We start from the raw sequence: 12,896 nt of genomic DNA, 5'->3' as shown, positions 1-12,896 counted from the left end.
TCTAAATGAACCTAGGATAGAAATTGGCTTTATGATGGGAATGGCGGAAACTCTTTTACGATTGACGAACGATAAGCACCATTAAATGCTTAAAAGCAACAAGCGTGTAGTTACATGTAATAACATTGTGAAGGAACAATGAAATATGCTGACATATGAACATATCAACAGCAGGCCTTAAAAACAATGGCAGACTTTCTTCCACTTATAAGTTATTACCAAGATAAGTCGGTGAAAATTACATTAGTATGCACTCTTTCTGATTTGCTGTCTTAAACTCATTCGAGCATTACGGCTAAGTAATATTTTAGACACTAGACCTACTCTATTCATATTCCAACACTTATTAATGACCACTTAGTTATGTTTCATGCATCGCTCGTTTTTTGTAACGATGATGTATTGCTGCCTATAATGTAGTTATCAGGAAGTGTATGATCAATTTATATAATCTAGATTGTGACATCGGAAGTAAATGAAAAAAATATTATCGTTAAAACGATTTATTACTTTTTCTTTCTTTAATCAAGATGTATAAAACAACATTTCTCTCATACCACATACATCATGCAAACATTAATAAATATGGATAATAATGATAATGGTTTCCTATTCCTGTGTATGAAATTATTTCCAAAAGCGGTACCAATGATACCCAAACTATAGGTAATATTGAGTCAGTTTTGTGACGCGAATACAATATTATATGAGAATGTTCGAATTGCTCTTTAAATTATAAATAACAAATCAAAGTAACTATAGGAAGAAAATAAAATGAGACTATAAAGATACCTAATTGCAATCAGGTGTCTCTACAACGCATTTAAAAATGAAAGAGTCCGCGAGGACGTGTCATTATAAACATCGTATTTTCATAGAAATTTGACATTAATGTTGACTTTGACACACGTTGTCATCGCAAATGTCTTACAGAGTTAATCCTATACATTTTATATATCCGACACCTGTATTAACTGGAAAAATCATAGAAAATCCAGTTTCTATCACAGAACGTCAATTCAAAAGGTAACTCGAGCGCCTATTTAAATACTTCTAACGCCATCTATTACTCCATCATTACTATTTGGTAAAGAGGTTTGATTTCAGCGCTACCTAGTGGTATCCGTAGTAACCGTGTGCGTCGTGACCGTAAACCTGCGGGTGGTGAGCGTGGCCGATGCGCTTGACCACTGCGTTGAAGCCATTATGCTTGTCGGCGGTGTATTCTACGATGCGAGTGGTGCCATCAGGTTCGGCGAGAGAATATGCGCCTGAAAGGTTTTTATGTAATATTTAATAACAATGTAAGACTAGGAATCGGAGACGATGATTTTTAAAATTTACAGTATTTAAGTACATAATTTTTAGCATTATATTATGTTGAATGGGTGTAAATAATTCATTTTGAAAAGACAAATAAAAAAAAAATCTGATTTCATAAATTATCACCAGAACTTAGACATATTCATCGATAATAAAAATATTTGTCATACATTTACGATGGGCACCAATTGATTAATGTAAAATATACATGTCTGTTTAAAAGATCATGAATATCACTATAAAAAATTCGGCTTCGTTAGTTTCTCTGCCATTCGAATTTTACTGTTTATATTGTATGTTTTACGGTTTGTATGTCATTCAACGATTTACTTAATTGCTTACACTGCATACAATTCCAAAACCTACACTAAAAATTTGGTGGAAATACCATAGCAAGTAATCCAAATTCTTACATACCTTTAAAAACTAAATGAAAATATGTGATTTAAATTTTAGTTTCTCAATTTATAGAAATGTTACATGCAACAAATTACCTTTAACGACATCACCGTCGCGCGTTTCCCACTGGGTCTTGTGGTCGCCGGTGTGAGGATCCTTCACCGAGTAGTCGAACGCGTATTTGGGATGCGACTGAAAAAAAAAACATTAAATATTAGATTCAATTTGCACGAATAGATATGTAAGGCTAGGACGAAGTCATTCAGTTCGGGAAGCATTTGAAATGTCTAGGTAACTGATCTAAAATAAGTTCTAAACATGTCATACATTTTTCATGTAAGTATTTGACTCATTGAACAGGTACCTACTTCCTCCGTTAAAATGACACGCGTTGAGCTTTAAACATCCGCATGTGACTTTAATTTTAATAAGTTTAAATTTTATTTTAAATTCAGTTTCAATTTAATATCACGCCTAGATACGATAGGGCCGTAAGTGCCTGTGCTTTCTTAATATCGAACAACGGCTTGGTTGAGAATAAATATTGTACCATTTGCACTAGGCGCAAATGTTAAGAAAATCATCAAAAGGACTGATAAAACGACATAATGAAAGAATAATTAAAGTTTTTTTCAGGACGTTTAAACAAAAAAACACTTCTTACCTAGAGTTAGACTAAGATAAGTCTGCAACGATTTTTATAGCACACGCAGTGCAAGTGTTATTTTAAACTTCCATAAAATGATGACATATAAATAACACTTGCATTGCGTATGCTATCAAAATCGTTGCAGACTTATGGTGGCCTAACTCTAAATCATTACATTACATTACCATCAAAATACTTTTACATCGTCATCACTGAAAAGGCTTCCGCTCACTCGCTCAGCAAGTGGCAAGGTATATACTTTTGAATACCAAGAAACCCTTCTGAGGGTAGGCCTAGTGACCAGCATAATTTCGCAATAACCTGTAAAGGAACACAAAGACATACTGCTGTATTCGAACTTCAAGATATTCACAAGAGACGACATCTACTAGATCCATTCTAGATACGTTATAGTTTAGATATCAACTACTTTCAACTAGTTCTCTTTTACAGCGAAATTCGGGCAACCAATGTCACTTTTACGTTAGATAGCGTAAGATATCTATTAGATGTGAATTGGATCTCTAAGTCATATCCTGAGGAAATCGTTCAAGAGTATCTCCAGAATAGCGCAAATGTCAAATTTGACAGGTTAGATCTTAAACATATCGTTATCGTATCTTGGTGATGTCTAAAAGATGTCTAATAGATGTCTATTTCAAAATCCGAATAGGGCCCATATACTTTTGAATATACAGAAACCCTTCTGAGGGTAGACCTAGTGAACAACATATTTTTGCAATAAGCTGTAAAGGACCAGAAACAATGACATAGTACACAACCACATTGCCAAACATACAATCACCTGCCGGCTTCCTGCGATGTATCCGGAACGTAATTCGAGTTAAGCGCGCTAATGGTCATTACATAGTGTCATTACTGTCAACTTGACGTATAATATATTTCGACCAACACTATAATTTTAAGGAACAATGCAAACGATGGATATGTACTACAGTCTGTTTACATTAATGATTTAATATGGTAAGGTGTATTGGTAACTTCCAAAGCGGAGTAATTTTGAAAATAACAAATAAAAATCTATAAAACAAGAAGCACTTCATACTTTAGCAACCATTTTCAAAATTATACCGCGTTAACCTTAAGTATACTTGACATGGATGGGGAAAATTATATAGGTACATACATAATTAATACTCGTAGGTAATCATGTTATGTACAGTCACCTGCAATAATATGTTACACAACGAAGGCTGCAAAAATATCTGACACAATCTTATTTGTAGAGCCATAAGAGCATGACACATATTTTTGCGGCCTTCAATGAGTAACATATTATTGCAGGTGACTGTACACCATAGTTACAATATATTTTATTCCATATATGTAGGGGTAGCTAAAATATGAAATAAAATAAATTGTAACCAAATAGGTATGTTAGAGAGAGGGTGGTCATGACCCCCGCTCCGGGTCGTTCCTTATGCAAAGTCACACATCGTGGTTCAACGTGGCAACGCGGCGAGCGTGATGGCCTCCTTTGCATCCGGAGGGACTCGGAACGAACTTTGTGAATAGTTTTTGTTTTATTAGTTGTTAGTTTAGGTTAAGAAATGAGTAATTTTTGGATTTGTGTTGTAATTGTAAATTGTAAGATTTGTATTGTACTCTAAACTTTGACATCGTTTAATAAATTTAACTGAGTTTTAATAGGTATGTAATATCAAAGATATATTGATTGAGTAAGATGGGTAAAATCTAAGACAATTTTGTGCTTCGAATTTGACAGGTAAACGAGATGGCGCTGTACAGCTCCATACATTTTGCGGTAACTCTGATTGTCAAAAGTTGACGTTTGACAATTAAGTGACCGCAAAATATATGGCGGAGTACAGCGCCATCTGTTTTGGTTGTCAAACTAAGGGGCACGTTTTTTTCTTAGACTTTACCTCTCTATTACAATATATTCTCTTTGGTAATATCATACAAAAATATAATGACATAATTTGTCATAAAAAGTAGACAACTTACTCGCAAGCATAAGTTTATTATTCAGTAATATAAAAAAGCTAGTTGAATTGTGTAGGTACACAATAGAAATTGAGTTCATTTAGAAAAACTAACGTCACTATTGCGGTCCCTTATGCAATAAGTAGTTTTCATTCACATCCACACAGAATAATATTTTGTTAGTCTATGAATGAGGCACAAAAGATTGTTATCATGCTCCAATGATGCGAAACGGACAAATCTAGTTTGTTTAAATGAGTCTTTGTAAATCTGTATATTATACACTTTAACAAAAATATATTTATTATTTAAAAACTTTTTATATTACACTTTTTATATTACACGTTTTGTTTGTATGTAATATTGTCAAACAACAATGTCTGATAAAGTCACACATATTAACAAAGTGCGGCCCGCGTCATATTTCTTACCTACTATGTGGCCCTTGGCTGCTTTAACACCACTGATTAACAGTCCGCCGGACGGTATCGGCTTGTCAGTTAGAACAAAATTTTGACAGTTGATGACAACTGACAGGCCGATACCGTCCGGCGGACTATTAATCAGTGGGTCCCTTAAAAGGTTGCCGACCGCTACTCTATATGAAAAACTGTTTCGGGCCTATTCGAACTTTAAGATACGTCAAATATTACGTCAAGGTACGATATGGATTAGATATGTCAGTGTCTAAAGTGACGTTTTTGTTTGAAGAAACATCACTTTTGACACTGACATATCTAATCCATGTCGTATCTAGACGTGATATTTGACGTATCTTACAGTTCGAACCGGGCCGTATAACTCAGTTTATTTGGTAGCAAATATATTTTGCACGGCATTTAAAATAGTCCAATCTTACGTAAGATACGGAAATGGGATTAGCAGCTGTCGCCAGCATAGGTTTTTCCCCTGTTAATAGTTTTGTTCTGTAGGGACGCCTACAGGTCTGTAGGATCGTAAATCTCCAAATAAAAATATTAATTTGACATTATTTATTGATAATATTGACAGGGAGAACCTACACAGCCCTATTTGCTTAGAAATTTAAATAAGATGATAATAATTCTAATTTAATCTCTACCACTTAAAAACTGTTGTAATCATTGGCTTGCACAACTAAATTTACTTACATGATAGTCTCCGTGGTTGCCATCGTCGTGGGCCACAGCGTAGCCCCCGTGGCCTTCGTAACCACCGTGGCCACTATAGCCGCCGTAGCCGCCTAGCCCACTATAGCCCCCGTAGCCACCGTAGCCACCATGGCCGCCGTAGCCAGCATAGCCACCGTGGCCACCATAGCCAGAGTGGCCTATATAGCCGGCGCTAGCAGCGGCGCAGGCTGCGACGAATGCGAATACCTGAAGATTTGTTGATAAAATTATAAAAAGAAATTCAATATAATTTATTATCTGGCAACTAAACATACCTTACAAACTAACATACATAGTAAAATCTTACAAGCTAAAAATTGTTTCGGCGTCACGGCGGTTTCAGTTGTGTCGCATGCATCATTTTATCACGTGGATAAAGCCATCCATAATACGCCTGCAGGTTTGGTAGTTAAATATAATTTGTTTTTTTTTTTTTGGAAAATGTTCATACTTACCTGTTCTAAAGGACCTAAGTGCACTTAAGACTAAGTTCGCTGTGGTGAGAATAACTTAACACAGTATTTTTTATTTTTACATTTTTAAAAGCTAACCGTGAGATCTACAGTTCACAAAGCGACTTAATTTTTTATTTTATTTCATCATTATCAGCCAGAGGACGTCCACTGCTGGACATAGGCCTCCCCCAAAGAGTGCCACTATGACCGGTCTTATTTATTTACTTTTAATATGAGAGAAACTGCTCAAACATGGATTTGCAATATTATTTTCAAAGGCGCAGATTAGAGCTTCCATATAGAAGACATAAACGAGCACCAACTGCTGAATTACTAAACTTGAGCCAAAATAATAATGATTATTAACACTTTTATTTCCATAAACAAGCCAAGTAGCATTATTTGTTAACAATGTACCTGCCTACTATGTAAAAATAAGCTGAATAAGTTCACATAGCTGGGAGACCGAGCTTTGCTCGGAAAACTTATAAAAACTCAATAACGCGCGTTTTCCCAGCGATTAGACCTAGCTAGATCGATTTATCGCCCCCGAAAACTCCCATATAGCAAATTTCATCGAACACGTTAGAGCCGTTTCCGAGATCCCCGAAATATATATATAAATAAATAAGCATTGCTCGTTTAAAGGTATTAGATAGATATACAGCATGTGAATGTGACCTACTTTGAACGTTACACGCAAACAACCATAACAATCAAATTAAATTTGCATTGTTATCAATGAAAATTACCTTAACCTTGGTACAGATTGCCATGCAATCAGAGGTCATCGTATCAGCAAATATTAGTTCACCATAAAACAATGGTTTTCCCATACGTAAGAGCTAGATGTTATAAAGAACAATAGTTCTCGAAACAAAAGAAGGAAGTGTTATAAACGTTATTAATTTCCTGTTCAAATGTACAAACAGCAACCCTCCTAATAACTGTACATCAGTGGACCTTATTACAAAAGGCATAAGGTCCACCGATGTACAGTTAACGGTGTGGGCGATGGTACTCATTTATTAGTTTTGATGCATTTCCTATAGTTACGTTGTTTACGTTATGCGATGCGACAGTTGACTGCAGATGAAATATACCATAACAAGGTAACGAGGCATATAAGCTTACAAGTACATACCTATAGCAGTGTGCAATATTACTTTAAATCAAATTTGAATTGAATTTGTTGATCATTCTTCTGCATTACAATAGTACATTACTACAGAGGCCGGGACAAAAGGGGTTGCCGGCCGAAGACATATAGACGGCCGAGCGAAGCGAGGCCGGATAGGTCTGAGCGCGGGCAACCCCATTTCCCGCCGAGGTATGTATAGTGCTTTTCTCAAACATGCAATGAAATAAATAAAATAAAAAATCCACGAAACCCAAGTTTTATTTATAGAAAAAACTAAAAGTAAACTACACTCAAAATATAACTAAACACGTACCTATATCTTTATATTTTCCCGTATATTTTCATGTATCTTTGATTTTTTCGCCTTGTATCCGTCTGACTGTCGTTTTCGTCACAAAGTTTACATAGTCTTTCATGTTGATATCATGTTTCACATACATCGTTGCTTTATGCATGGAGAAAATAAGTATAATTTCCACAGTGTTCACGATTTTGTAGTTACTTTTATTTCTTTAAAATATGCCACAAAACTGTTTCTAATAAACTGTAAGCCATTTTTCTTAGATTCTAAAATAATAAAATTGCCATAAGCAACCATATATATACTTCGTCTTTGACTTGGCGGCAGAGGCAGCAAGTTATTTAAAATCAATTCTGGTTACGCTGCCAATTCCAACTCCTAGGATTACAATTAAAATTAATTTCATTATTTTGTCGGGACTCATATTAAAGTAAAAAAATCAACAAGGCACCATAAATCCAATAAAACAGAAATACAGAATGAAAAATTTTCAACTTTGCCTCCATAACAATTTAAAAAAATAACTACGCGTGTTTGAGTAGACCTTTTTACCGCTAACGTTTAGATGAAATATTTTAAATGTATTTATTTGTGTAGTTAAATTTGTGATTTAAAATTACAGAATTTGGTCAATAATGTATTATTTATTAAGTTCATGTTGATTTTATACAAATAAAACTGCAAATTGTAGCAAACATTGTTTTTTGTTTTTTTTTATAGGCGTAGTGGCAGAGTGACATTACGAACCATAAATCAAATACTGCCTCTAGTTTTTTTTAATGGCTGAATGCCACGATGCTGTGTCACAAATATCTGTGAAATGGAAATTAAAAAAGAGGACTTTGCCGGCCTAGGCCTGCAAGATTTGTATGAAATTCCATTAAATACCTCTTGTCCTAGCCGAACCTGAAACGTCATACTTCGCAGCCTATTATAAGGAACATAACATCAATATTTCATTGCATGTTTGAGAAAAATTATTTTTTGAACTTTTTTTCATTTGTGTCTTATTTACTTCCTATGCAATCCTTGTAGGCAATCCTACTCACCATGTCACCTGTGCATTTCGAATAGTCTAGCTAGGTTACCCAAAAATTTTAACTTGATGCGCCGCAGACTGAAAAATATTGGGAACCCTACTCTACCCTAGAATGATAATAATAATTATAAGAAACTATAAAGGCGGGATTCTGCCAGTGTGCGGCACTATGCGGCATTGTACTGAATATGCATCTTAAGTCAAAACAAGTATTACGAGTAGATTAAAACGATGGTGCAGTAATTTCGTGAAAATGCGCCCTCAATTTTATTATCAGTTTATTTTCGTTAATTCTGGATACGAGTGTAAGTTTCAATAATGTATTTTAAACAAATAATTTCTATTACACAGTTTATACACCATCGATTTTTCCAAGTTGTTAGGTCGAAACAAATAATTTACTTTAATTGATGATAGTTATTTTAATGAATTATTTATAATGAATTGTGATTAAACTGACATATACCTACTTACTTATTAATATTACACGGCATGTAATATTTGTGATTTTATGAATAAAGGAATATGAATATCCTCAATTTAGAGCACATCTAATGCCAACTATTAAATAAAGTATTACCCTGATTAGACGAATATGTCACAAAATTTGACATATAATAATGAAATTCACATATACAAACATGAATCCCGAAATCTATGTAACTATAGGTACTAATTTCATAGGCAGTCTTGTTAAAATTGTCTTTTTAATATTTTCCTCATTATGTCTGTCCATTGTTTAGTACTCACTTGTAAGGCCCGCATGTTTGTATATCCACTGACGTCCACTGGGTCACTTTCGTCCTCTTCAGCTCGGCCGACAGGAGAACTGACACGGCGTCTCCCGGCACACGCACTACTTATAACGACGCCGCTATTCGTTGCGAAATCGCTGGCCCAATATCACAGGGTTCTTTGTTACACTTTTATCGAACTGAAATTTGAACATTGTCATAGTGACATTAGGTCGAATTTCAAGTATCTTGGAAATGTAACATAGAACTTTGTAATATTGAATGCTGCTGTTGTTGTTTTCATGTTACGTTTTTTCATACCCTTGATATGTGGTGATAGTATTCCCAGACAAATTTGTGAATATTTAAATGCATTCAAACCCTTATTAGTAGACGAAAAATGTATGTACTTATTGGTTTTCGTTTTAAAGGGTTTCTAAAAATAGTAAGTTTAGTTTTTTTTTGTTTCCTAAACGTAACGATTTTGTACACTAGGTTTCTTTTTTGTTTAACTTAGGTCACAGTCACCGAAAAAACTTAGCTCATAAATGATTGTTATTTTTGGTTATCATCGTCACAACCCACATAAAGTGAATCTTGATAATTAGGTATACGTACGTATCATCGATTTTGAGCAATCAAAAATAAATCAAATGAGATTTGTAGTCTGTTGCCAGACTTTCGTTTTATGGTGAAGATATATCTGTCACCGTACCCAAGGGGTTGGAAAAATAATATATGTACTTAGTTATCATGGAAGCGTAATAACTTTTTGTGTTATATTTCTTTGGGATAAATATTCAAACCAAACATTTACTTAATAGTTATGATAAATTATACTTGCTATACTGAATCTGCCATTTTGAATATTTTCCGCGCAAAGTTTCGCGAAAATTGTTTAAGAAATGGGTCAAACAGATCACTGTGTTATGTCTTTCCTGTAGACATACACAAGAGTTAAGGGCTATAAAGGTTAATTTACTTATTTAACCCTTATCCACGTGAAAAAGTCCTCCTTTTATTTAGAGAACTATGATAAAATCATTATTTACATGCCCACAAGCTGTTAACTATTGCCCACAGGAGAGAAAATAGTGCAGTTCGCGCGAACACACTAGTTTACCCAAATGCGATTTGTAAAGAACAGCTGGACTTACAGCAATTTTGCCCTGAACCTACGAGCTCACTCGGTCAATTATCAGTCAGATGGCAGATAAAATGTTTAATTGTTGAGTTAACTAGTCACCCCTCTCTACTTACCTATTACCTTTAGACTTACTTATCACGATCGTATTGCATACAAAGCAAAGCATTCATTCATTAGTAATTTAGTACGAAGTACCATGCTTCGGGCGATGCCCAATGGCGCCCCAGTTCTAATGGTTTTAGCAAACACTTGTTACACGGTTTGCAAAACGAGGCGTTGCAACGCGTGGTTCATATACGAGTAGCCAATGATTGAGTTTATATGCAATGTTGTAATTGATAGTTATTGGAGAAATGAAATCAAGCTTTACTGCAGAAGCATATTATAACTAGGCATAAGTTCTTGTTGAAGAGTTGGTGGTTGCAAAAAGCATTATGTTTTTATCATAACATGACTGAGGCACTCAGGCGTAAGGATATAAAACGATAAGCCTATTTACATTTGCAAAACTATGGGAGTTACAAGCACTTTGCTGACACTTCGTAGGTACATACAGATTCATTAGCAGTTGTGTTATTGTTATGGTTACCAACTTTAACATAATAATTTGGACATTCCAAATTTTTTAAATATACTTAATTCAAACTACGTTTAGTAAGCTTTTTTGTTAACAGTAACATTGCGTATTATACAGGGTGGAACATTTTTAAGGACTGAGCTGAAAGGATAGTGTTATCTAAGTTATTTACAATTAAGTTATTACAATCGTAAAGCTGGATTATAAAGTAATAATAAAACAAAGTCATTAAAATGAAATATTTGTAATATCAGTGACCACCCCAAAAAGTTAATTACATTTTAAACTGACACATGTCCTGTTATTAATAGAATCTTCTTGCTAAGGTTGAAACATACAAATTCTTACACTAATATTTAACAAACTGTATCTCAAAAACGGTTAGAAATATAAACATGATTAATAAGTGAAAAGTAAAGTAGGTAGCCTAAACAATTCCCCGTTTGCATAAAAATCCCTGGTTCTGTTCCACCCTGTATTAGTAATAATTGACTCCAACTAACAGGCTCCATTTACGTTTACTTCTAGGGAATAAAAGAGGGTGTCATTCTGAATCCCTAACAACGTTTGTCCTAAAGTCACTTGCTCTAACTGGTTTGTCCTAATGGGCACATGCCCTAACGATCAATTGTCATAACGATTATTTTCCATAATGTAATGGTTAGCCTAAGAATCATTTGACCTAAGCATTTATACCATAACTATCAAGATCCCTAAAGTATTTTACCATATTTTCGAAATCCCTAACAATGTTTAGCATAAAATAACATGCTCTAACTGTTTTGACCGGTTACATATCAGAATACCGAAAATCGATTTACCTTATGTTGAATCACCTATGCTCGTTTCACCTATTTTTTTAAATACCTAATGATCAATTAACCTAAGCTCATAACACCTAATGAACGAATTACCTATTGCACGTTTCACCTACAATTGGTTTACCTAAGCTCAGAATACCTATGCTCGATTCACCTAAAGTTGAAACACCTAATACTCTAAATACCTAAAGTTAATATACCTAATACACGAAACACCTAATGTTGATATACCTAATGCACGAAATACCTAAACTCGGTATACCTAATGATCGAATTGCCTAAAGTTAACATACCTACTGCACGAATTACCTAAACTCGGTATACCTAATGATCGAATTGCCTAAAGTTAACATACCTACTGCACGAATTACCTAAAGTCGGTATACCTAATGATCGAATTACCTAAAGTTAACATACCTAATGAACGAAATACCTAAATTCGATACACCTAATGCACGAAATACCTGAAGTCGATGCGCTTAATGAACGAAATATGTACCTAAAATAAAAAACATAATTATTGTTTAGTAGAATATTACTAGGACATACAACATTTAGTATACATTGTTTAGCCAAATCATTCAATTGGCTAACTATTTTTTATTATAATATAAGGTCTAGTCATTTGCCAGAGTCGAGATAGGTGCGACGACGAGTAAAGCGAGGAGGAGCGTGTTAGGTTAACTGCGACCAAACAATGCCAAAACCGACTTTTATTTCATCGTCATGTTAACTTACAAAAATTAAGTTTTTGATAAGATAGGATAAGATAACTAATTTTGTATCAGACTTACAAAATCATTCTACTACAATACAATACAATACAATACTCTTTATTGCACACCTCACATACACGTAGTTTACAATAAATGGACAATAACATAAACAAAGACAGTAGAGGTAACAACAGGCGGTCTTATCGCTTAAGAGCGATCTCTTCCAGATAACCTTTGGGTATCGGAGACATAAGAATACCTAAAAACCTACCTACTACCTAAAAAGTAGCGTTTCAAAAAGTGTATTTTTAAGTTGCTATCCGAACAAATAGTTTCTACTGTAAGATTGGGAAATCATACGAATTATTGGGTGGAATTGCCACTTGATCATTCGGCAAAATGATATGAATTTTGTTCTAGGTATATAGACTTTAGGTATTCCGTGCATTAGGCATATCGACATTAGGTAATTCGT

At 34.4% G+C, this 12,896-nt stretch overlaps 1 protein-coding gene across 1 annotated transcript; it reads right to left on the bottom strand.

Annotated features, from left to right (window-relative positions):
- Nucleotides 1-949: 949 nt before the first annotated feature.
- LOC134665948 (cuticle protein 7-like) lies at nucleotides 950-9,247 on the bottom strand. Its single transcript, XM_063523006.1, has 4 exons — nucleotides 9,177-9,247; nucleotides 5,470-5,697; nucleotides 1,818-1,914; nucleotides 950-1,271 (listed from the first exon to the last, which is right to left on the bottom strand). The coding sequence occupies exons 1-4, from the start codon at nucleotides 9,189-9,191 to the stop codon at nucleotides 1,114-1,116; spliced, it is 498 nt and encodes a 165-aa protein (XP_063379076.1). The 5' UTR covers nucleotides 9,192-9,247; the 3' UTR covers nucleotides 950-1,113.
- Between the last annotated feature and the right edge of the window lie 3,649 nt (nucleotides 9,248-12,896).

Source organism: Cydia fagiglandana, chromosome 7 (genome assembly GCF_963556715.1).
Source record: "Cydia fagiglandana chromosome 7, ilCydFagi1.1, whole genome shotgun sequence".
Lineage (NCBI taxonomy): Eukaryota > Metazoa > Arthropoda > Insecta > Lepidoptera > Tortricidae > Cydia > Cydia fagiglandana.
This window is presented reverse-complemented; position numbering and strand designations above follow the sequence as displayed.

What these genes read in the sequence shown, in the direction of transcription:
- LOC134665948 (XM_063523006.1), bottom strand. An exon ending in GCAACCACGGAGACTATCAT is followed by an intron (nt 1,915 to 5,469) that starts GTAAGTAAATTT and finishes TTTTTTTTTCAG; the next exon opens with TCGCATCCCAAATACGCGTT. An exon ending in CGACGGTGATGTCGTTAAAG is followed by an intron (nt 1,272 to 1,817) that starts GTAATTTGTTGC and finishes AAAACCTTTCAG; the next exon opens with GCGCATATTCTCTCGCCGAA.